This window comes from Chironomus tepperi, unplaced genomic scaffold (genome assembly GCF_022539635.2).
Source record: "Chironomus tepperi strain 1889 unplaced genomic scaffold, CSIRO-AGI_Ctep_v1 contig_37, whole genome shotgun sequence".
Classification (NCBI taxonomy): Eukaryota; Metazoa; Arthropoda; class Insecta; order Diptera; family Chironomidae; genus Chironomus; species Chironomus tepperi.
The window spans coordinates 1,820,583-1,847,239 of record NW_027226159.1 but is presented as its reverse complement, the minus strand read 5'-3'; the positions used below and the strand labels follow the sequence as shown (position 1 = coordinate 1,847,239).

At 34.0% G+C, this 26,657-nt stretch overlaps 2 protein-coding genes across 2 annotated transcripts; both read right to left on the bottom strand.

Annotated features, from left to right (window-relative positions):
- Positions 1–1,559: 1,559 nt before the first annotated feature.
- LOC139098646 (interstitial collagenase-like) lies at positions 1,560–8,932 on the bottom strand. Its single transcript, XM_070650894.1, has 5 exons — positions 8,658–8,932; positions 4,448–4,608; positions 3,943–4,298; positions 1,988–3,782; positions 1,560–1,591 (listed from the first exon to the last, which is right to left on the bottom strand). Exons 1-4 carry the CDS (start codon positions 8,874–8,876, stop codon positions 2,806–2,808), a joined length of 1,713 nt encoding a protein of 570 aa, XP_070506995.1. The 5' UTR covers positions 8,877–8,932; the 3' UTR covers positions 1,560–1,591; positions 1,988–2,805.
- A 2,370-nt stretch (positions 8,933–11,302) lies between these two features.
- LOC139098883 (macrophage metalloelastase-like) lies at positions 11,303–19,917 on the bottom strand. Its single transcript, XM_070651255.1, has 4 exons — positions 19,643–19,917; positions 14,694–14,854; positions 13,813–14,168; positions 11,303–13,646 (listed from the first exon to the last, which is right to left on the bottom strand). Exons 1-4 carry the CDS (start codon positions 19,859–19,861, stop codon positions 12,700–12,702), a joined length of 1,683 nt encoding a protein of 560 aa, XP_070507356.1. The 5' UTR covers positions 19,862–19,917; the 3' UTR covers positions 11,303–12,699.
- Positions 19,918–26,657: the final 6,740 nt, after the last annotated feature.

Genomic DNA, 26,657 nt, shown 5'->3' with positions numbered 1-26,657 from the left:
GTTCGAAACGGTATTAAGTAATTCTGAAAATTGATTCTTCCTCCTCTCCTAAACATAATGCTAAAAATCGACAAATTATGGACCAAATCCTGAAAGATCAGGAGCTGGAACAGAAGCTTGCTGTAAGCATCAAAACTCATATCCAACAAAGTCAATGATGATTGGGAAATGGTGAAATCCGTGAACACAACAATACGTTTTGAATCAGCTGATAAAAGAGTTCCTGAATCTTGAAGTTTTAGACTTTTCGGAGTTAAAACTGCAGCTCATTAAACGTGGTGACTTTAAATGTGCAATGATTTTTGGATGCGACACAGTAGGAAAGAATATCAATAAACAGCAACAAAATAACAAAAAAATTCGACATAAAACTTTCTCTGTCCATGCTTAAATGTCTGGATCTTAGTGAAAATCATCTTACAACTTTGGGTACAAATGTCTTAATGCCGTTAAAAAAAGCTCAAAGACATCAACTTGTCAGGAAATCAAATCAACAGAATTGACGACCAAGCTTTCCAGAACAACTTAAAGCTTGAAAGCATTGATCTACACAATAACAGCATTTAAAGTCTATCGGAAGATATATTCATAGGATTAAATAATCTGACGACCTTGTATATACATCAAAATGACGTCACGGTTTTGTCATCGGCTATATATAGCACGTGCTATTCATTAATGGAACTAAGAATAGACAATAACCAAATTAACGAGCTTCATAAAGATTTGTTTACAAATATGAAGAAATTAAAGGTGGGAAATCCAATAGAAAGTCTCGATGCATATTATTTACCATCTGGAATGGAACTGCTGTATATCGGTGAGAACAAAAGATTTTTGTATAATATTTAAATTAATTATTGTGGAATTTTAGATGAGGACGTAAAAACCAGTCACACTTTGTAACATTTTGAAGTCTTTCAAGCTGAAAAGAATCCAACAGACATATGGACAGACAAAAACTAAAGATTGAACTGTTGCATACTTAAATATTTTATTAAATTCTTAAGGATCTGCTACCCGAGTGGACAATATATGATATAACTAGTTTATGGCATGTTAATGTTCAATTGGCTAGCCATAACAGGCAAAGAGCATGCATTCATGATACAGAAGAACTAATACGGTACCTAAAAGCGATCTCTTTGCCTGTTAGACTAGTTCCAACGTATATCCATCCACTCCGGCTAGTTTTTGTGTAAAAGCAGTTTGTGTTTTTGGAAGTTGTGCTTAATGTCAATAATGAATGAAAAATAAATTGCAAGTTTTAGTTCAAATTTGGAACATTTAAATATTATTAAGTTAAGCACTGGTTTAGAACCAAATTAGAATCACATATTGTCATATTTTGTACTAAGGATTTGCAAATAATTCGGATTTAATCTTTGTAGTCATTCATAGATTGAATCACTGATTTTTTCTTTGTTTTTATAAACATTCTTAATGGATATAATTGAAAAACATTGTAAAAACACAACTTCCAGCAATAAAGTACCTAATCGGTATAATTAATGTGTTATCTATACGACGACTATGATGATATTAATGGTATATTAATAATTCTAGAGATTGTTAATTGATTAATTCAAACCTTTTTTGGGGTTTGATCGTCAAGTTGCTTCACAACTTCATATTACACCACCCATACCCCCTGGTAACCCTCGATTTCTCTGGCTTCACATGGTGATTCAACTTTTGGACGGTATACGGCTTCACACACAGTTCAATTTTTGGTACGACATGGCACATCATAGGTGCATTATTGGTTCGATACCCCTCAATTTTGGCTTACATGGCTTCACGGCTTCACACAATTTCACATTATGTACCCCCATTCCCCCTATACCCCTCAACTTTTGGCTTCACATGGCTTCACACAACTTCACATTACACCCCCATACCCCTGGTATCCATTTTGGCTTCACATGTTCAAAATGTACCCTTGTATCAGCAAATGGGGTGTTTATAATATAGATTCTAGAGATACCTTTTTTAACGTTTGATCATCAAGTTGTAGGGGTCGATATATCCATTGTTGGTACGGTACGGTGCAGCATTGTACGGCACGACAAGACACGAAACAGTACGTTCGAGGTACACTGTTGGTACGGAGTATTGGGACATTTGGTATGTCAAAGTACCCTACCAGTGGTGTACCTATACCGTACCGTACCGTACCACCAGCGGAGAAATCGTCCCCAGAAAAAGAGTTTTCAATACCAGGATTGAACAGCATATAATCCCGTGATTAATCCAATTTAATCCCAAAATGGAAAACCCTATCCAAAAGGCATACGACACTGCTATCCAGAAGGCATAGCAATTGTGAAAATTCCAGCGCCAAACCAGTGTGACTCTGATCTTGGATCAGATTTGGTGGAATTCAGACTCACCTGATTTCTCGACTTTACTCCGTCATGTTTGCTTTTCGGGCTATTGTTACTTAGTTTTTAATGCATAATATTCACAATTCAATGTATAGACAACAATTACTACTGTAGAGAACGTTTGGAAATTACGTAACGCTTATGGGAATGAGGGAAAGGCCTGGTTACGATTTTGCAACAAAGTGTGTTCTTCCTCATCGTTTACACGGTCTAAGGAGGAGGTGGGAACTAAAAAGCTGTTTTAAACGTTACGTACCCTAGCAGGCAATGATCGTGTTCTCAAGAGCAGAATATTAGTCATGCTTAGCTAGTTTGTATAGTTAAGTAGAGTAAAATCTTGAGAGCATGCTGATTACCTGCTAGAGGTAATTCCCAAACATTCCCATACCGATCAGTGTAGTTTCCTTCATAAAGGCACTTAAAAAAAGAAGCGAGTTACAATTAATACTACAACTAAGAATGAGAAGCTTTTAATACTGTTGGCACTGTCTTTTTGACAGGGTTTAGCTCTTTCTGGATTATTGCAATCGACTTCTTCCTTTTCTTCTTCAAATCTTGGACCAAGATCGATATAATCAACAACTTTATCTGGATCATTTTCATCATCAGTAATGCGTGATGAAAAGCTAACAACTGGCACATCACAATCCATAAAGAAATTAGCTGATAATCCAGGCTTCATTCTATTTAGACGCATTCTATTGTTGTCAAATTCGAAGAAACTTTCATTTTTGAAGAAATAGGTGATTTTATCTTTATATGTAAATGCTGTGTCGAGGTCATAGACATCCTTGAAACTGTCGGCAATTCTCTTCCTTGATCCTTCGACCATCAGCTTATGCTCATCAAATTTGTAATAGTAATTTCCAACAAAAATATACACAACATTATTATCTGACTTCCTGAAAATTGCATCAATTTTAAGTACACTTTCGTCGATGCCAAGATCCTTTAGCTTAAAGGATTTCTCTCGCGTATTCCCTATAAATGTATGGACATCCTGATTCATGAAGAACAGGATCTTCTTTTCGGATGTTTGAAAAACTGCATCAACGTGAGTCGTTCTTGGTGAGAAGCCCTTCCAACGAGAACGGAATTCCGTCATGTTCATATTTGGACCAAACATATATTTTCGTCTAAAGGCAATCAATTCATCATCAATCATTGCAATTGCATCATATGCTGTGTAACATTTATCTGGTAATAATGGAGTTTGACCCCAAACAGGCATATCCTCTTTACTGTCTTCTTGTTTTGGTGGTGGCTTATATTTTTTATGTGGTGGAACTCCGTAAATATGCTGCATACCACGAATGTCATCTTCTGCTAATGTTGACGTGTCACTTGAGTAAAATTCGTACATGACGGCGTTTTCGATTACAGTATGTCCTAAGCCTGTTGATAATTAGAATGAGTATATAGTTCATATATCTGGAAGTGGTCGAGAATCTGACAACCAAGCCAGTGTGACTCTGGATCATAACCAAGAGTCAATTAGGATTGGTGTCTGATTTTCGACCATTTCTTTATCCTACACATTTCAAGGATCACTTACCTAAACTATGTCCAAGTTCATGCAATGCAACACCAAAGAAACTAATCTTTCCATCTTCAGGTTTACTATTGTAGCTTACTTTGAAATCCCAATTAATCAATTCATTAAAATGTGCATCACCACCTAGACCTCTACCAGGTTGGAAGGCATGAGCTAATGTATTAGATCCGAACACATATGGATCAACATCTGTGTGCTTTGGTTTTACGAAATAAATCATAATATCAGCAGTTCCTTCTTCAATTTCAAAAAATTTCATTATTGTGTCTTTTTCCCAAACATTAAATGCTTCACGAAGTATTCGTTTGATGTCTGCTTCATCCTCCATGAATCTTTTGTTGCCTTTATGATCAAACCTGTTGAATGAATGAAAATTAGCAAAAAATTGCAAAAATTCTTGATTTTTAAGGTTCAAGAATCCTAAAACAGACAAGATGTACTCTCATTCAGGTGGATGTATGCAAATTGTCTGTTCTGTTAAGGAATCTTGTTCTTAAATACCAACCTGTAAGTCAGATTTGTAGATTGCCATTTAGTTGACATCAATGTATATCTTTTATGACGTCTTCCAATTAGATTCTTATCAGACACACCACATCGTGGCGTTTCCATTAAAGTTGCGGTATTTTTATCATACTTTCCTGTTATCGGTATATTTCCATTTCTCTAAAATTGAGCATGATAATAAAAAGTTTCAATTTATTCATGGAAATTTTGATTTTTATAGCAATTTTATAGCAAGTATTTTAAGTTTGTTTAAATGAATTTAATACTCGACATTCATAAATATTTAAATGATGAATTTCCAAGAACAATTTACTTTCATCACTTAAAAGCAAAGCATGACTTTTATCGATTGCTGTTTGAAGCCAAAATACGTAGGAGAAAATCATATGATTCTATTTTTAGAACAGCAAACTGAAATTTGTGGTCTATTTACTGCGATATCATATTCATTTTGGCTTGTGAAAACTGTAGTTCCTTACACAAACAGCATTCCACTAGAAGGCCGTTTACTTATTACGTAACGAAATGGGGATTTAAATAGATTCCAGTTTAAAGACAGATTTGAGCGTCTAAATGCGTTAAATCGTAAAATTTGGTCAAAATCAGGCTTCACGGAGCAGGCAGGGCCACTCCGCATCTTATCCTTAATATGAAAAGGAACCCGAATGTGCAAAGAGCTCGACGAGTGCTCAAAAAACTACGCTCATGTCTCATGTCACACCAAATTTCAGATCATGCTCACAATGTGCTCTGAACACGTTATGAGAGCATGCTCTCTGAGTCTGCTCAAACCGGAAAAGTAGTGGCTTGGTAGTGGCATCAGCTTTTGTATGGAAGATACTCACATTAACGTGCTCAGCGTATAAAATTTGAGCATGTTCTTAGCGTGCTCTTTGGACACTTGGAGTAGTGGTATTCTAGCAAGCACATTGTACTGTCCGAGAGAGAGTCACGCAAGTCAAGGACAAATTTTCGATCAATTAACCGACGAATAGCACGATTCGGATGTCAACTCTTAATAATAAGAAATATTGATTGAAGTCGAAGCAAAAAACTGTTCAAGGTTAAGTTTGTTTACGTTTTAATGTAATGCCAAACATCTAATGTTATGAAGTCATATTCCTGTATATAGAACTGCTATCTAATAAAAAGCTTAGAATAATGGCACACCTACATAAGCAGACTTAGAAGTAACTTGTTATTTCAGAACAGGCAAAAAAATAATTGAAAAATGGGAATTCAGATCAGCAGTCGCTTACGACATTTTGGCTCTATCCAAAGTCTTAATAAATGATTGTACTTCCATTTAATAAAGGAATGAATATTCTTTCCCAAAATCAGTTGATAATCCAGTTCAGGAAAGGAAAGGACCATGAATCATTTTTAATAATCATTTCTTATTTATTTTATAATTTCGATTTAATTTGATGTCGTATGTCACATGATGAGTCATAAATCGTGACATTAAGTCGCAATTATTGACTTTGATGAAGGGAAAATTGATATGCCATTAATCTATAAACATTATATTTCAATTAATAATTCATGTACTCTGTTATTGAAACATATGCAAATGAATCATAATTAAATAATAGCTATCATTTGCAATTCTAGAGTTTATCGGCTATTAAAGGCTGTTTTAGAAATTCTATCCAACACAATAGAGCAATTCATGCAATCATTAAGTGCTTTTATAGTCACATATTATGTCGGGCGTCTTTGTTATCTCTAAAAGTGTTAAGAAACACTGCAAACAGTTCATTTCACAATGTCATAATAACAATTAAGTATTCATCATTCATGATGGAATACTGGGTTACTGGATCAGTTAGAATAGTGGTGTGGAAGCTTTGTTGTGTCACGGTGTAGCTTGGTGGTTACCTGATGGAACTAAAATGAGTTATAACTAGTTGATGACAATGTAATTTTCGATGATCACTAGTTCTAACGTATTATTGTCCAATCAGGAAAGCCACGACCAAAACCGCATTTCCAAATAGACACACCAAAGTGTCGCGGAACACAGGCAGCAAACTACTGCATTAGAAGTTAAACCTCAAAGAAATGAGGTCATAAAATGTAAATACTTTTGCATCTGCAACATCTTTAAAGATTATTCCTGAACTTCAGTCTAGGTTCACATCCTTTTAGCAGATTACTACCTATACCAAAGTATTCAATACTTAATTCAAGTTCCATTTAATTATAATTAAAGACAATGACAATATAAATGTATACAATTACGCTTGTTATACTCATTAATGTAAATGAAATGAGAGAGAAAACAATAAATTTGAAAGTAGAAATATTGCTTTAACTTTAAAGCTAGTCAGGCTGGAAAGGTTGAGTACGGTTTGGGTTTTTGATGCACAAAATGACGTAACTGTCGGTTTCTATTTAAATAGTATTTGTCATGGTATAGTTGACTACCCCTTTTTAGCAAATAATCGGTGAATCACTGAATTTCAAAGATAAAGGACATGGAGCTCATAGGACCACGCTAAAGAGACATTAAAGGGACGATAAATCGTCAAGTTGTCTTGTCGGCAGCATTTAGACTGATTTATATCCATTTTTATGGCAAAAATACAGTAAGACGCATTATGCCGCTCTGGATTTCGATCAATTTAACCTCAACCGACACTAACAAAGAAAACTCCTTCCAGCACTTCCAAAACTCTTTTGTCAACATTAAATGGAAAATCTCCTGGAAGGAGGCTGTCGATGGAGACAGCATTGCATTTGGTATTGGCAATAGGCAGGCGGAAGCTTACGATAGAACCAGTTAAACGCGACATCTGAGAGAGGCCATGGATCACAGTTGATCTGTACGGCCAGCGAAGTAAGTAAGAAAGTAAATGGGAACTGAGCATGAAGATGACTTCCATTTGATGCTAATAACAGAGCTCCGACTGAACCCTATAAGCTCTTTTCCGGATTCTTCTTAATTTGCGTCGCTCAGCAACTCATTTAGCAGCTACTCATCCAGTTTCTAACTGCTATTCAATCAAGTATGCGAAGTATCTTAAAATATTGTTTACTGACTCTTTAAATTAATTTATAACCATTTTATGTTCCAATTGATACACATTGCGAATATTTAATGAATTGACAGCATTCATTAGAATATTTGTGAATTTTCAGCACGCTTCTTTATGTTCTTAACGAACTATTGTTAGATGTCGAGTTAATTGAATATGCACAGTACAAATTCCCCAAAAAAATTCCATGATCAAAGAGCGTAGTTGAATTGATGAGTGCCAAACAATGCATGACATTCATAACAAGAATTGTCGAAATTCGTTGTTACTTGCCCGGCTATAAAATTACTCTGTTTACTCTCTCTTTTTCGGCATATTCTTCTTCTTAGGTAATTGTAATTCGAGAGTTCGGCATAGCTTGCTCGCATTTTTACTCACACATACTGTGCACAGATGTGGACTATTTACGTTTTCTGATACAATCTATCAGTGGTTAGCAAACTAGTACAGTTGTGAGTCAGGGTTGCATGACACAGACAAAACCGTACAATTTGTATGGTTTTGTAAGAAGAACAATTCACATTATGAAGGAATTGAACGGTTTTTACCTGTGTCTAGTGTCTGTTTTGTATTTCCCGACACACTTTGGTAGTAAGCCTCGACCAAAATCACACGGCATATGGTTCATTAATTAAGGTCTTCAAAGCTGATTTTTTAGACGGTAAAAGAGCCCGTGGACGCCCAAAGAACTCTTGGAAGGAAGCTGTCGATAGAGATAGTAGTGCACTTGGTATCGGAAATTGGCAAGTGGTAGCCAGCGATAGAACCAGCTTCAGGCGACTCCTGTGGGAGGTCATGGATCACAACTGATCTGTACGACCAGCGAAGTAAGTAAGTATATGGTTGATTATAAAGGTTGCACTGCAGGACAAACTGCTCAATAGTAGAACGCCATGAACTGTATGCTGTGTGCGGTTTTGGTCGAAGCTTACCACAAAGGTGTGTCATGAAGTTCAAAAGGTAGCTCATCACTGCAATATGGATTTGAAAGTCTCGACTTTTACTTTCATGATCAATTGATACAGTTCAAATGGCAACGCTGGGAAATTCCATCATACGTAGCACTATCGCGCTTATAAGTGTCATATTTGAATTTATTGATAACAATAATATTGCTATAAACTTTGATCTTTAATCAACACTTGTGGATTTGACATAATCACTTACTTGTAAATCCTTCAATGCTCTCCTGAGCCGATTGTCCGTTTTTATACTCTCATGATTATCAATAATATGATTTAGCGACGATTGTTCGTCATTTGATAAATATCCAAAATTTTGAAGATATCCAATAACTTCTTTATAATCACTAATAGGAACACAATTAATTTGTAAAACTATAATTAAAGTAACTAATAACTTAAAAGTCTGTTTTATAAAAATCATAATTTTTTGCTTTAACTTTTGGAAATAAAATTATTTCCGACTGAGCAAAATAAAAATAAAACCTCACAGCTAGAAAAATGTATGTAGAATGAAAAGAAATTGAGCATGTTATACTCTCTCACTCTCGTGAGTAATAAGTATTTGTGCAGTTCAAGTCTCACATGTAATTGACGCGCAGTTTGTAAACAATGTTGACATCGTTTTGCGGTTTCATGATCATGTTGTCTGTTGAAGTGGATATACTTAAAGTGGTTAGGGGCCGTTCGCTTATCACGTAATGGGAAAATGACACCTCCTCCCCTTCCTCTCACACACCTGAAAAAGTGTTACGGATCAAGTGTACGACTCCTTACATAGAAATTGAATTTGGCCAAAGTAGGGTTTCCCTCTTTAGGAGCGTTAATAATAAGTGAATGGCCCTTTCATAGAAACTACATGTATAGCAGATTTCGAAATCGACTTCAAAACGCTCCGATTCACTAAAATCCGATTTAAAATGTGCATGGAATTTTTTTCTGCGTGCGCTTGTGAAGTATAACATTTCAGTGAAATTTCAATCGGTTCTTAATAAACTGTGACAAATTCAATTTGGAAGAACTTCTATTTTTTGAAATTCTGACATTTTAAAGTTCCCGAGCGACTCAAATCAAGAAGGCTTTACCACGGACATTGAAGCCTACGAACAAGTTCTTTTACCAACACGTCTTACTCGGGGTTGAAGTGCATTGATAGAATCAGCATTTAAAAATTCACGAAAATATGAAAAAAATGAGAGTTAAGATAATAAATTTTAATCACATAAACAGACATCCATTTCTTTTGAAACTAAACAAAATATTCCAGCTATTTTAAGTGAAATGCCAAAATTAAATGTATAAACAAAATTAAGAGAAAGTGTTAAGACTGGCATAAATGATTTCCCAGAAAATCATGACTATGTAGTACTTCAGTGACGCCTTTGCTCTTATCTAAAGTTAAAAACATTGAAACACCTCTTATCTTATCTACAATTTTTCATTTTAAATACAAAATTCGTAATTGACATTAAACATAGGTCTTCTTAGAAGCAGAGTTGTCATCTAACGATTTGGAATTAAGAGAAAAAATTTATGACTGGCATTGACTTTTTTAAGGCAGCTTAATTTGCTTTTCCTAAGTATGGCTAGTCGTTATCACCTGTTTAAGCTAAGGCACTAACTTGGTAGAGACATGTTTAAGAAAAACAAAAACTGTGACCTAGACAAAGACAATCTAGGCATAGACAAGACCTAAGACATGCATAGACATATCCAAGCCCTAGACGCGCCTGGAAAGCAGCTAAAGTCAAAAGACAATTTTTGTCTATGCATGAGAATCCCAATGCGTAGATCAAGACCTGGAAATTACTGAATAAAGGGTATATTTCATACAAATTTTGGAATATTTGTAAATATCAGGATTAGGGATTTTAATACCGGTTCAAAATTGTCCAAGAACCAAGGATTTCATTATTAGGGTACATACTTCCGGGATTGAGAACTCTAATTGGGAATGTTTACATGTATTTTGGGAATATTTAATAGATATATGACCTTAGATAAATTCTTCCAATTGAACACTTTTCTTGTTGTACTGTATGAGCAGTCCTACACAATAACAGGTTGTAAACCACTGACCAGTTGGTAAGCCATAAGCTACCATGATACATCTACACATCAGTTCTAGAGACCTTGACCTATCTAACAACTCTGCTTAGAAGTTTCTTTCTCAAAACGCTTCATATTGTAGAATTGACAGAGTGTCATGAACTTGCCATGAACTCATCTCTTAGAAATTCAGCTTATTATCTCAGCCTATAAAAAAACACAAAGTTTCTTTTTAAATCTAGAAATTTTTCAAATTTTTGAATTTCACCATCACTGATGATCAAAATTGAATTGTTCACTTGATCATCCGTGACTTGTTACATTTGTAATTTTAAATATAGACAAAAGGTCTTGGAATGATGGCGAATAAGAATTCTGACATGATTTTGCAAATTACTTGGCGTAGAAAAAATCAGAGTTTCTCAAAATCAAATTCTTCGACATTTGATTGTCGAAGAAGTTTGAACTATTCGAACTTAACTTATTTTAAAATAAAAATTTACGTTACGAAGAAAAGTATAAGTAACGGTCAAAAAAAATTTAAATTTTATCGACAAAAATATTACCAGTCGTTTTTGAGAAAGCCACACTCTGGACAGAATATTTTAGCAAATATCAGAATTTAGAAATCAAGGTTACTTCATGCATTTAAAAATATGTATCGAAAAAGAGAAAAATGAGACGAAAAGAGAAAATAAACAGCAAAGTTTATTATAACGTTGGAGTCTTCAGTTTGCTTTAAAACAGACACTGTAAATACCTAACAAAAAACTGCATAAAATTTAAAATAACAAAAAAAAGTTTTAAATTTTATATAAATAATTTAACTTGTTTTAATTTTATTAGATCATATCAAGGTTTGGTCCTAAAGTGACCGAGTTTACTTAAACATCCATTCCAGAGTGTGGCAGTCTCAAATTCGTATTTTTCACTCTAAGAGTGTATAGAGTTCAATTTTTTAAAATTTAAATTTACTGTACAAATAAATGAAAATTAACGGTCAAAAAAAATTTGAAAATCATCGACCAAAATTTTTTTTTTTTGAAAAAAAAAATAACGGTCGTTTTTAGGAAAGCCACACTTTGGTCCACTCATTCGAATCACATATCTTATTCTAAATTGTAAATTGTAAATACTAAAAACTACAAAAAATAAATAACGTTAAGATCCAACGATTGAAATTTACAAGTAAGCGGTATTGCAAGATTTTGCACTTTTCATGTCAGTCTGTCTTTTTAAAAATAATACTTTATATTGGATTTGATATTTTTACTGGATTTCCAGAATATTCAGGTTACTATTCGAGTTAAGTCAAGTAAAAACCAATTACGCAAATGCTTGGCAAATGCTTGTTTTGCTTTTATTTTCAAAATTGACAAGTATGTCTTGGTCGTCAAAGGAGCCTGATCAGCACAAATTATTCATACTAGCCAATTCGCAGTCATATGACGTCATATGAAAAATTTGTCTCGATCTGGTAAATTTGATATTTTAAATCATGAAAGATTCAATAGAAATAGGGATGGCTATAAAGGATTTAATGGCAAGTCAGAGAAAGTTTCAGGTGCCATCTAAGGGAAGCCAAAGATCACAATTGATCTGTACGAATGTTGAATTGAGGAAGTTAATATTTTGTCAAAAAATGATGGGTTTGTGACTAAATCACCAACCAGATCTGAAGCATAACTTCCGATCAGTTTCGCTAGGTTAAATTTGAGAAGGAATTGCACATTCTCAAAAAAAAAGTTCAAGCCATCTAGCTCTTAAAAAACCACTGTTGTACCAAAAACAGAGTTGTGGCTTCTACTCAAAAGGGATGTTTGCCTGAACAGCACGATGTGGCACAATTGGCCGTTAAAATAGGCAGAAATCAGCAGTCGCATATCCTTTGGTTCCTCTTAACGTCTTGCCGACGTAGCCTTGGATCCGATTTCTCGGTATGCATCTACCTTAACATCTAAACTTGGGCATGCCTTAAGCAATACTACTCTAAGTTATGCATCAAGTGTAGGATTACCTAAACATGCCCATACCCTGAAGTATATCTTAGGTTATGCATCAAGTGCAGGTGTACGAGTAGATGGACATCAAGAAACCAATAACGACTGCAATGTGCTGCTCGGTTTCAGATAACTAAAATGACGGACAGACATCATTTAATATGAAAATCTTTTGAGGCTCTCAAAAAATTTTCAATTTTAGACAAAAAAACTTGATCCGACAATAATGAAAAGTGTAACTGTATAGCTTCTCTTAACAGAACCGCTACCAGGATCATTACAAGGAATCTCTGGATTATCTTGACAATTTGGTGCTTCAGGTATAAATTCATTTTCATCATCAATATAGTCGTCATTAACTGAGAATCGATCAATAATATTTTCCGTAGGTAAGTTACAGTCCATGAATAAGTTTGCTGTAAGTTCTGGCTTCATACGTCTCAAATACCAATTTTCGTTGTCAAATTCATATGAATATTCATTTTTAATGAAGTATGTCTTGCCATCCTTGCTGGTAAATCCAGTATCAATGTCAAATACATCTCTGAATGCCTTCGTAATTCGAGATTTAGTTCCAGTGACCATCATCTTGTGCTCATCAAATTTATAGTAAGAATTATCAAAAAAGATGTAGACTTGCTTATTGAGTGAATTTCTGAAAATTGCGTCAATTTTCTTAATGCTGTCGTCCATGCCAATATCCTTCAATTTGTATGACTTTTGTTGCTTATTTCCGTTCATAACATAAAGATCTTGTCCAATGAAGAACAAAACTCGTCTATCGGAAGTCTGGAAAACAGCATCAACAGACTTTAAATTCAATGGCAAGCCTTGCCAACGAGTTCGAATTTCTGTTGCATTTTTAGTGGAACTGAACATGTACTTCCGTCTAAATCCAATAATTTCGCCATCAATCAATGATATTGCATCATAAGATGTGTTGCATTTGTCTGGCAATATTGGATCTTTACGCCAAACTGGCATCTCCTCTTCATCCTTTACTTTTTGATCTGGGGTATATTTTCTATTTGGTGGTACTCCATATATGTGCTGCATACCACGAATGTCATCTTCTGCTAAGGTTGACGTACTTCTTGAGTAAAATTCATACATGACAGCTTCAGTGTCGCGCGTGTGTCCTAAACCTGTTTATAATTATAATGAGTATATGCTTCAAATTCCCGAGAGGCACACAAGATGGAAATGGCCGAGAATCTGACAACCAAGTCAACGTGACTTTGGGTCATGCCCAAGAGTCAACTCAGCTTGGTGTCGGATATTCGACCATTTCTGTGTCATGTGATCACTTACCTAAGCTATGTCCAAGTTCATGTAAAGCAACAGCAAAGAAGCTAATCTTTCCATCTTCAGGCTTACTAGCGTACTGCACATTAAAATCCCATTTGATTCTTTCATTAAAATGTGCATCACCGCCAATATTTTTACCAGGTTGAAATGCATGACCTAATGTTTGAGTGCCAAACACATAAGGATCAATTTGAGTATGCTTTGGATGTTCAAATGAAATCATAATGTCAGCAGTTCCTTCCTCAATTTCTATAAATTTCATAATTGTATCTTTTTCCCAAACATTAAATGCTTCACGAAGTCTTCGACGGATGTTGACTTGTTCATCTACAAATGGCGCTTTGTTTTTATGGTCAAATCTAGTTTAATGGAAATGTGGTTTTGAATTAATTAAAGATGACTTTAGTTTTTACAGTGTTTCTCAAACTTTTCGAATGCGACACATTAAAAAGTCGCAACATAAAAGAATGTTGCAGCGACATTCTCTGTGTGTCGTGACATAACTGAATGTTGCAGCAACATTTCAAGTGTGTCGTGATATAATGAATGTTGCAGAGCGTTTTTTTGTCTGTTGCGACATAAATAAATGTTACAGCGACATTTCTTGTGTGTAGCAACATAACTAATTGTTTCAGCAACATTGTGTGTTTCGCGACATAACTGAAAGACACTTCTAGTATGTCGCAACATAAAACAATGTTGCAGAGATACTTATTGTGTGTTGCAACATAAAACAATGTTGCAGAAAAATTTCTTCTGTGTCGCAACATAACAAAAAGTTGCAATGACATTGTTATGTGTCGCGACATAAAACAATGTTGCAGCAACACTTGTTGTGTGTCGTGTCGCATAGTTTGAGAATTACTGACTTATTAAGTACTAACCTATAAGTAATTGTTGTAGATGGCCATTTACTAGACATTAATGTATATCTTTTGTGACGTTTTCCAATGATATTCTTGTCAGATACGCCACATCGTGGGGTGTCAATCAACATTGCAGTACTTTTATCATACTTTCCCGTTATTGGAATGTTTCCATTTATCTATAATGAAAAAAAAATAAATTAACTTTTTAGTTCTATGTCATTTTTTATGAGAATTTGTGGGATTTTGTGTGTTGAAACTTTAATAATAAATCTAAAACCACAGTAAACGTGCCTGACAATCAAATGAATGACTTTTATCAGCTATTGTTTGTTATTCCGCATAAAATAATGAAATTTATGGTTTTGAGTGCTTAATTGATTTTTTTGATAAATTCTAAATCGTAATTGCAGCTGTAAATGACGGTCAATTTCAGGAATTGATGTTTAAATTCTGATTGAGTGGAATTGACTGCATTAAGAAGTTGGCAATGTCTTGTTTGTTTATCTAAATGATATCATGTTATAAAAACTCAAGACAGGTGCAAAAACAAGTATTTAAGGATGTAGATTCTTAAAGCATAACGTAATTGACATGGTTGAAGATTCTCTTAGTCACAACTTTATTAATGCTGTTCTTTTATTAATCCTCATTTATTTATTTATTTCCAAATGAGAGTTTATAATCTTAAGCTGATCTTAAGCTAAGGTCAGAGATTAATAATTCTTTTGATAATGACGAATTTAAGCTTGCTATGTAGGATTATGAGCCTTAGTCATCTTTAAACACCTTAATATATTATCAGTATGAAGCAGAACTGGAAGTTGACTAAAAAGTACCAATCCAGGCCAGTGGGAGTTATTCAAAAGCAGTATAATATAATCACAAAGAGCAATTATTTCAGCATAAGACAATAATGCATGATGATGTCTTATATGCAACGTGATGGCTAAGTTCGGTTTTTCGATCAAAACCAGAGATCTTTACTAGAATAACATAAGTCGGATAATCGATCCAAAATCCGACCCGAAGTTTGCATAACTCTGATATGGTGCAGAATTTACTCTGACATGGTATTTTGCAGAGTTGTCACCTTTCGACTTGCTATAAAAGGCAAAAATCTATCACAGACAAAACTCGTTGCCTAGGCAAAAGCAATGCCTAGGCTAAGTCAAAAGCTATCATGATACAGCTAGGCACCTACCCACAGGCACCTATCTGACAATTCTGGTATTTTGTTTGAATACGAACATCATGCCATCAGCACCAGACTGGCTTGACTCTGACATGTCTTTGAATTTGAAATAAATCCAGCACAATGCCAGAGTCACTCCGGTCATGAGCTTTATTTTAAATCGATCAACCGACATCTATTATCTCGGAAGGCATACGGCATGCGAATGGCTAAAAATTTTACTCCAAATAGACTTGACTCTGACTTCAATCCAGATTCAATTAAATTCGGTCTTAACCCAGTGCAAAGTCGACTTAGAACCGGATTTTTGACCACTTCTACAAGGCTTAAATTTTTAAGTATTTGGGCATATATTAAGTATATCTTGAAACTCCAGAGTACTTAAAACTTCTGTTGATATCATACAATACACAGTAAGTTGTTGACTATGTCATGATGCCATTCATAATATTTGAAATTCCAATGAACCGTTAAATTGTCATTTTAATTTGATCATGTCCTTTCCCACATGATTCACTGGCTGTGTCACGAATTAAACAATCACGACTTTATAGTAATTGGTTAATCTATAAACACTGTATTTCAATTACCGTAATTGACTTTTAAATTCATGTAATTGCATCAAGTGTAAATATGTGCATATGAATGGTAATTGATCGATAGATTGCAGGCATTAGCATTGAAATATTTGCTTTTTATTATCAGATGCCTAATAGGAAATATGCAACACAATAGATTCTTTTTTATGAAGGTTTGCTAAGTTCTTATGTAGAACAATACAATCGTCGGCATTTGTGATGCCTTTACACGTTTGTATGTGCTAAATTCGATTAGCACAATTAGTAGATGTTTACATCAAATCAATGACTTACTAGGTCACAATAGTCAATGCTAATCGAAACGTGATCAGTAAGATGATGTCTTTAAGAATTTTTAATGATCCTTCCTATATTATGCACATATGGTATGAATTTATGGTCATTAAATATGTCACCTTAAAAATGAGCACATGCTGTTTAAGATTCGAATAAAAAATTTTGTTTACCAGCTATTAAGCAAGGCATGGAAAGTATAAAAATATCTGGGATAATCGGATATAATGGGGATATTGTGGGATAATATTGTAAGTCAAAGTGAGCCGGTGGCGGAATGGTTTCTTACTTCGGTATTTAATTATTGTGATATCGAACAAGCGGTCATGGGTTCGAGACTCGGCAGGAGAAACTATTTCATCTGTCCTTTTTCGAATCATATGCAATGGAAACGCGGCTCACAGCATCCGTTTGGCATCAAAAGAGTGGTTCTGATCCCAATATAATCTGTGGGTCTACTGAGTGCGGTGGTCTCACTCGTTAAACAATAATTAGCTTGTTACATTGGATAATAAGGATGAATTTGGACCCTGCATTGTATATTTGTGAAAACATAGAATTTGGATGGTTCTAGTAAGTATGTAAAGTATTATCTATTTGAAATTTGTCCCATTTCACCAACTATGGTGATAACACGTAGATGAACATAAAACAACGATAAGGCACTGTGAGCATTGATCTGTTGAACTTTCTACATGTATTACTTTACTTCATTGTATTACTGGACATCTGGCGATCCTCTTGAATATTTAGTGAGTTGCAGTTGCTATGAAAATTTCGCAGAACTTCGTTAGTCCGGACTTCAAAAGTCCAAAAAACCCTGACTCCATTGAGGCGCCTCCACATTGGAGTCCTGACAACACTGGTTTAGTGTATCACCAAAATGACATAACATAATGTCGCGATACAGTTTTGTGTCTTGTACCAAGTTTTAAGAAACACTGCCAACATATGTAAATGTTTATATGTAAATGTTTAAAATTCACATTCTATTTTTGAAAAGTATGTACATAAATGCAAAAAGTGAAAATTACAATAACATCTGCCACTTATTTCCAGACGCAGTGTTCATGGGAATGTCAGATAAAATAAGACAATGAATCAAAAGGGAATTTAAGACTGTTTAATATGATATGACTATATATACATTCGAAAGTTGCATTTCTTGAAAAGCAAATTGATTTTATTTCGCACTTTTTAAATTTTCACTAAAATAAGAAATTATCATTTACAATTACGGCTATAATCCCGAGCGACATAAATGGAGAAAGCTCTGTCATGGAACTCTATATACTTCGCTAAGCCTCTTTTACTAGCACCAAATGGAAACTCGCCAATTTTGACATCCATATGGCTATTAAATTAAGGCGGCTTCCATTTGATGTTTACAAAAGAGATTTAGCGGAACCTATAAGTTCCGTAACAGAGTCTTCTCCACTTGTGTCGCTCGGAAATCTGCAGACCAGTAAATGAAAAAAGTAAGTTTTTATTATGGTTAAATTCATTATCTCTAATTGGAAAATCCTCTAGAGCTTGTTTTCTTTGGAGAAATTTGACTTGCAACTTCAAACACACCGATTGTCACATGCATGACGAGATGCTATGAAGACATTTCCTGATAGTGATAGTCTATGACAATAAATATACAGGTAATTTAAAGGCTTTACGTAACTTGAAATTTTATAATTTTTTACGAAATTTTCACCAATTTTACAATTTAAAACTTGCTCCAAAAAATAACACCAATTGTATGTACATATTTAATCAGTTATACAGAACGTCCAATTAAAAATGCGATAAAGAATAGGAAACAGTTAATATAAACAAGCACGACTCTTCATATTTACGTCAACCGGTATATTCAGTCAATTTTCAACATTATTTAATCAAATATTTTTTGATAAAATGAGCAAGCTTTTTTAGAATGACAATACCCAGGGTAGACAGGTTTACACTTTTTTGCATGGTTTTGCATAATTTGTACAATGTCCATCACCAATGTCAATAGATAAAATTCAGCATAAGCTTTTTTAGAATGACAACACTTCTATAGGTTCCATAGTTCACTAAATTGGAATGATTCTTCTTTTTGCCAACCAATTATAATTCGCACGCGAAGCAATATTGAGTTCTTATTTTTGTCCAGTTTTCGATTCTCTTCTTGTTTGTTTCATAATCGATCAAACGGAACCAAATTGATTTTTTTTTTTTGATAGCAGAACTAGTATTGTGGTTTGCTGGTTTTAGTGGTTTGGTGAGCAACCTGCGTGTTGCGACACACTAATCAACCACAATTCTTTTTGGAAATGCCATGAAGCGTATCCTGCATGCGTCGACCAGGGTGTGCCGCGTTACACAGATTATCCTCCACTGATTTATAGTGTCTTTTATTGATCGACTAATTAATATTCAGTCTTAACTTAGAATGCAAACATATTTTGAAGATTTATCCACAAAATCACACATCTTAAAAATGTTATTTGAATAGTTCTTGAATTGATCTTTGCTAATCTAATTAACATTAAAATTCTTCTATTTTAGTGGTAAACAACCTTTTGCTTTTCACGGCCAACCTTGATGATAAGAGTCTGGATCATCTATCTGCAGAAACTGTGGAATTCCATGGAATTTGGATTTTGTGGAATTTATGGATAAATTTTTATAAATCATGGAATTTATAGATTTTTGGTGGAATCACAGTAATCATTGGAAATTTTGGATTAATTTGTGGAATTAACGGAATCAATGGATTTTTCGTGGAATCCATTCTTGATGGTAAGCCCCAACTAAAACCGTACACGATATACGGTTCATCAAACAAACATTTTTATCGGCACACTATTGTACCTTAACACACAAATTGTCCACCACTGTTCTCTTTTTAAATATTTTTCACTTACTTGAAGATTCTCTAAAGCTCTTTTTAACCTTTTATCATTTTTCACATCTTCTTTATTATCAATTTTATAATTCAGTGACGTTCTATCGTCTTGTGTTAAATAATCAAAATTTTGTAGATATTCAATAACTTCTTTATAATCACTAATAGGAACACAACTTATTTTTAAAATTAATGTTAAATTTAATATTACTGTCGATTTTAGAAATTTATTTTTCATTTTTATTTATTTATGTATTTATTCTTTTTTTGAGAGACGAATAAAAAATGATCTGCAACGTCGCACTGCTATATTGAGAATGAGGAGTAATTCTCTCTGGCTTTTTATTTAAACTCTGTTAAAATTTACTCTCTCAAACCAAATTAGTATTCACTTATTCTGCGACGGAGCTGCACGAAAAGTTATTTGAGAAACTGTTTAGGTAAAAAAGGTATTTTTATATAGAGTTTTCTCGACCATACTAGACCGTACGAAATTTCGTATACTTATGCAATCAATAAAATTTGTAACACTGAATGGGTGAGCCGAAGATGATGATGATATGATGACCACATTGAATCATCCAGAAATAAATAAAGAAGAACCAATACCAAGCACAAGGGTCGTAGCCAGAAAATTTTACAAGGGGGACCCGTTTTTTTTTTTGAATTTTTTCAAAGCAAACAAGAATTTAAAAAATAAAAATACGTTGTAAATTAAACAGTTTTTCAATTCTCTATGGTGTAAGGAGGAGTAGCCCAACGTGGAAACCCACCCTGTCCTCCTTGGCTGATCCGTTGCCAAGCAAAGTAAGTGTCTCGACTCTTATAAAAATGGAAAAAAAATCCTTAAGGGGGTTTGACCCATGAGAATTTGCGCTAAGTAGGCTCATGCCCAAGCCTCATAATAACCTTATTTGTACTGATATTGCGAACAAAAATAAAACAATTAAAATACAAATTAACATCTTAGATATTAACGTAATTCCTCCCCAATCTGAGTCATGGAACAGTAAACAATACTAATTATCATGCTGATTAAAAATTATAAATAAAGAATCAATTTTCATTCGAGTTCTAGTTTTTAATTTCAAAAATGTGAATCATATGATATTAAATTGAATATTCAAATAGAGTTTACCCTGCGGTTCTTTAATTTGTTACGATTTTTAAGATGAAAATGACAATTGACAACTCCTACTTATATGCACCCGAATAGCAGAAGTCAGTTGATCGATCCAAAATCCGCCCGCAGCTATCCTAATTTGGGGTAGGATTTAGTTTCGGATTTAGCTTCGGAACCCCGATCTAGAGTCGGATTATAGATCGATTAACAGATTTGTGCTATTCGAGACATATTGATAGAAACGCCTTAAGCTTTAAAGTTAATATATCACACAAGGATCGGGTGAGTCAAGGGAAATGATCAATTTCTTTGTAGACGATTGGATATGGTTGCGTATGCATTTTAACAAAACCTTTTATTAAACAGCCAAATTATATCAAATTGACATAACAGATATTTAATGCAACTCCAATTTTAAGCTTGCTCAGCAGAACTTTATTTACTTTAATACATTTACCTTTTTTATCAAATTAACATATTAGTTTTCTGCGAACGGTTGCGAATTTCGTAATAAGTTTGTGATAAGACAGTTTAAATGGAAGTTATTGTGTCACAAGTCACGTAGTATGACTCATTTACTCACGGGAAAAAACATTCATAAAATTCAATTATTGCTGCTACTCCTTATTTCCTACAGATCAATTGTGATCCATAACCTCATATTCATGATACTTAAGGCTAACTCTAATATGCAGCTACAGTCAGCTATAAACATTTTATGACTTCAATCTTAATCTTTACTGCGTCTGTTTTCGATTATTGATCATAGCATGCTATGAGCATATTCATTTCTCGATAATTTTTCACGATTATTTATAGCTAATCTTCTTCCCATTTTGAAGATTGATCGTATTAATATCATGCGGGAAAGACGTCAGCTAATTGAATCAATATTTATAGAAACAGTTCATAAATTTTAAAATTAATTCAATTAATGTTTTATCACTTCCAGGTATTTACAAGCTTTTGAAAGGTAAGCATTTAAAGGTAGTCAATAAATTAACTTTCATGTTGACTCTAGTGACAACTTGGACAGCAAATGATTTAAAGACTTCAAGTGATTTATAGCTCAATGTTCATTCTTACCAAGAAAAGTCATTTCTATCTTAACTTGCTAATTTTCTTCAATTACACTTTCTCATGTTGTCTCCGAACTTTTTTAGCTAATGCACACATTTATAGGTTAGCTTCGATCGAGACCACACACGACGTATGATTCACGGAATTCTTAACACACAGTTCGGACATTGTGCCAATGAAGTTCCAATGTGTCGACACTTTCTAGTTTAAATTTTCCATTTTCCCCAACAGAGATCCTAAAACAAGAATATTTAAATAAATTTCATAGTAGACTATGATTTTGTTGGAATTTTGAACAAAAAATTCATAACGACTTTTAAATTAGCTATATTTTAAATTCCGAAAATCAATAAAAATTTGCTCACTGATTGGTATGATTCTCATAGTTACTGAGTAATAAAATGCACAATAACACTAATAACATCAAATTTTAATTAAATCCTGGAATGTTTTTAGGTGCTAGCCAAATTCATTAGACTTTCTTTCCCGATCGGCACATATTGAAATGTTGCCACCTTGGTGATGAGGCGCTGTTAAATAATATGAAATCATAGTTACATGAATTGTTACTTCTTTGTAATAAAAGTATCACAAAGATAAACTAGGCGGTAGTATACTTAGAACCAAGTGACAGCCACTTGACAAATTTGGTTGTTTTCGTCAAAAGGCTGTCACTTGGTTCTAAGTATGTACACTACCAACTCGTCGCCGTGGTATCAACATTTCAATATGTGCCGATCGGGTTTTAGTTAATTACATCTAATGTGAAGCTTTGCCAGCCTCTATCTATTAGTTTCATCAAGTTCACAAGAAATTCAGTCGTCATGGTACGGTTAGGGCAATTTCACGTCTTACCGTTAATACGGCTAAGAAGTGGTCCACGATGTGCTGTTCGAAATCATTTATTGTTTTGTTTTACAGACACAAAATCCTGCACAAAGTTGACTAGACCATTAAGTCTCCTAATCAAGACAAAACTTATCAATTACAGCACTCCTTTGAAATAAAACAATTAAATGTGCTGCACATGCAAATAAACATAATTATAGCAATACCTCTATAACAGAAATTTTCAGAATTGAAAATGCAAAAATGGAAATTGAGAGCACCAGCATAATTTTTATTACAGTACTTAATGAGCTCGAGTATGTTCTGTCAATCGTAAAATATTATTAAAAGAAACTTTTATTTGCAAATAAAGCAAATTTATGTTCGTCAATTTTGCATTATGGAGTAATATGATTTAATTTTAAATCTACAGCCTACTCACAATTAGCTCATAAGATCATAAGTGAAAAATCTTGCATTCATCATTTCAAATTTATAACGAATTGAGATAGATTCTATTTTTACTTCTTGCATCATTATGAAATTGAGCTTGTACTGTACACATTTAAATCTCGAATTGACAAGCTTGTTTTTCTTAAAATGGGAAGTTGATCTTCGAATTTAGATTTTGATATAGGAGCTCCTGACACTTTTAAGAACCATTCATAAATTAATTTTAATATTATATAGAAAATTTTGCCACAGAAGACGTCTCAGAATCTTACTGAATATATATTCGAAACAATATGTTCGTGAGTCAATGTGGCTCGGTGGCGGAATGGTTTCGTACTTCGGTACCTAAATATTGTGAGTATGACATGAAGTTGCCCTAACGACACAATCACAAACGATTTTGTTCCAATTTTGTGATGAAAAATGAGGTTCCCACAGTATGCGACTGAGAAGAATTTAGAATCTCAATTCAAACATATGTTTATCACATTTTCTACTTAATTTCCTATTCTCGAAAGAATTTTGCAGCATACTTTAAATATAAAATAATGCAATTCATCTCTTTGCAAAGATTCTTATTAACAATTTCCAAGAAGTACTTGTTCTTGAAATTTAAATCAAACGTCATTCATCAGAAGAACATTTGTTTAAGTCGTAAATTATTTGGACATACATGCCATATTCACTAAATTCTATACTTAAACGAAGCCCTAAAAACAAAAATAAATAATTCTAACATTTCATTTGAAATTTGAATGATTGATTTGCTTGACTGATGTCGAATGTCAAAATTTGATACTTACAAATATTTTCGTATTCATGATCTAATACAAATATATTTGGCTCGACGTGAAGGGAAAAAACGTGCAAAAAGTCAAGGAACCCAAAAAAGTAAATAATATTTGGCGTCATTAGGTATTATGGATTTATAAACTGGTTCAATTGGGAAAGCCAAATTTGAACTTCGAAGCTGACCGGAAATACAACATGCACATAAAATTTAGTGTCAATTTGGTGTCAATGTTCTGTACCAAATATTAAATATACACATTTTAGTGGTTTTTCCTTATTTATTGATTTTTGTGCTGTATGGCCATACAGATGAACTGCACTCTTTGAGTTCCTAAAGGTGATTCCGTCACTAGTTACCACTTGACAATTTCGAATTCCAAGACCAATACTGTTTCAATCGATAGCTCCTCTCCATGAGTTCTTTGGTCCACCAAGTGTTCTCTAGCCACCTACGTAGTCAGATTTAAAGACCTTATTCAATAAAGTTTTCACAGATCTTCTAATAAAATGTCCAATCTGATAATACAAAAAGTGGCATTAACAGCATCATGACGGCTAAATTAGACACATTTTAAAGACGAAAAATCAAATTCGCAACATTGTGCCCCTCTGGGTTAAGGTAGGGTTTCCAAAAACGGGAATTTTCCCGGGAATTCCCATTCCCGATTCCCGAAATTTTACGAGAACGGGAATTCTGGAATCTCTAATTTAAGGTACGTTAAAGAATAGAAATCCTAACTCGTCTTTAGAATGGCAACCCTCCAGTCTGGCTAAGGATGATAACGCTTACAATGAATCATCTCCAAAATTAACTCAAATAAAGATAACATCAAAACCAAGTAATACAATAAGTATTATGCTCAGAATTTTCAATTGAAACAATATGAACTGTCTTTTAATTGAAAATAAATTAATGAAATGTACATGAGAAAATCGTATTCCTGATACAAACCCTGATTTGATGACTCAAGTTCAAACAATGATCGTGCGATATGGATTGTGCAGAATAATGCTGACTCTGAATAAAATTCTTAAATTTTTTAAACAATAGAACAGATGTGGGCAATCTTTTTTGTATCACGACACATGTTGCGATACATCTTGTGAGTCATGACACATGTCGCGACACATTTTTTGGTTCCACATGTGGCGACACATTGTGAATGTCATGACTCATGTCGCGACATATTTTTTGTATCACGACACATTTTTTGTGCCACACTACATGTCGTGACACATTTTGTATGTCATGACACATGTTATTGACACATTTTGTCGAATTTTGTGTGCCATGACACATGTCGCGAATCATTTTTTGTGCGACGCCACATGTCGCGACACACAGGTTGTCCACCACTCCAATAGAATTAAACAATGAATGAACACGGATCAAAAAATTATTTTAAATCACGACCCACTCTTTTATCTAAATGATTAAATCAGATGCATGTACATTTCAGCACTTTACTTGAAATAAACAGTCATTAAGCAAGGGTTTTACACTTAAATGTCGTCAGTAAAAATTCACAGCATGCCTTAAACTATTATTGTCTGGAATTTTCATCCTTACTAGGTATGAGTCACAACATTCCCAAATTAAATTTCCAAGATCCGAGCAATTATGTAATTTATTTTAAGAATTGGAATTAGAACTGTATGCAAATGATACTCACATAATGTGGCGTCGCATTTCAATTGCTTATTTATATTCTCAGCACATAAGATAAACATTTATCTGCTTTATTGCTAAAATTTCCCCCAACTGTTTTAAATATTTGCACTAAAAATCATTTTATCACATTTTAAAGACAAATTGTATGTTTTGTGAAATGAAATTTAACTTCATAAAAGTTGGAGACTTGATAAAATTCTATTAATATACTGAACTACACAATTTTCACACTTCTAACCTCAAAAATATCTGAACAACCATTTCTTCATGTTTACAAGAGAAAGGTCTAATGTCAACTAAACGTGAGAATTAAAATTCTCTTTGTTTTTTGTTGTTTCATAGGAAGTAAATTATATAATCCAATATAACATCTATAACAATCTATTAATAAATATCTGTTATAAAAGAAGCTCTCGATCGAGATAGTATTACAATTGGAATTGGAAATTGGCAAACGGTAGCCAGCGATAGAGCTAGTTTTAGGTCACATCTGAGGGAGGTCATGGATCACAATTGATCTGTACGGCCAGCGAAGTAAGTAGGTAATAATCTATAATTCAATCCTGAGCTCCAATTTTGTTTCCGGACTGCAGTGGAGGCGCTGCCCAGAAAAAGTCGAGACGCCTTCATTGAAGTCCAGACTCTAGTAGAGGCGCTACGACACTCCTTGGTAGTAAACTACAACCGAAGCCGCATATGGCATGCGGTTGTTAGGACTCCTAACCTTCTCTGTTATGACTCCATATGCAGCTTCATTCGTGGCTTACCACCAAGGTGAGCCGTGACGCAAGAAATATATCTTAAAATTTTCTGATCCAACAAGTAACTATACATAATGGGGCATCAACTAGTGTTCCCACAACTATCTTAACACCTTAGAAAATTTCAGGGTTTGCAGGACTGTGAGTCTCCGGTCTCCAAAAGTTAAAAAAAATGCGCGTCCACTTTGAAGTCGCCTTCAAAAAAAAATGTAGTTGACTGGAAAAAAAGTGAAGTCGCCTTCAATGGAGTCCAGACTCCAGTGGAGGTGTATCCACATTGGAGTCTTCCCAACTCTACAAAATGTTACCGAATTAATCACGTTTC

Coding starts and splice junctions, on each gene's coding strand:
- LOC139098646 (XM_070650894.1), bottom strand. CDS start 8,876: ATGATTTTTATAAAACAGACTTTTAAGTTATTAGTTACTTTAATTATA. Junction 4,609..8,657: donor GAGCATTGAAGGATTTACAA/GTAAGTGATTAT, acceptor GCTCAATTTTAG/AGAAATGGAAATATACCGAT. Junction 4,299..4,447: donor TCTACAAATCTGACTTACAG/GTTGGTATTTAA, acceptor TTCATTCAACAG/GTTTGATCATAAAGGCAACA.
- LOC139098883 (XM_070651255.1), bottom strand. CDS start 19,861: ATGAAAAATAAATTTCTAAAATCGACAGTAATATTAAATTTAACATTA. Junction 14,169..14,693: donor TCTACAACAATTACTTATAG/GTTAGTACTTAA, acceptor CCATTAAACTAG/ATTTGACCATAAAAACAAAG. Junction 13,647..13,812: donor TGAACTTGGACATAGCTTAG/GTAAGTGATCAC, acceptor AATTATAAACAG/GTTTAGGACACACGCGCGAC.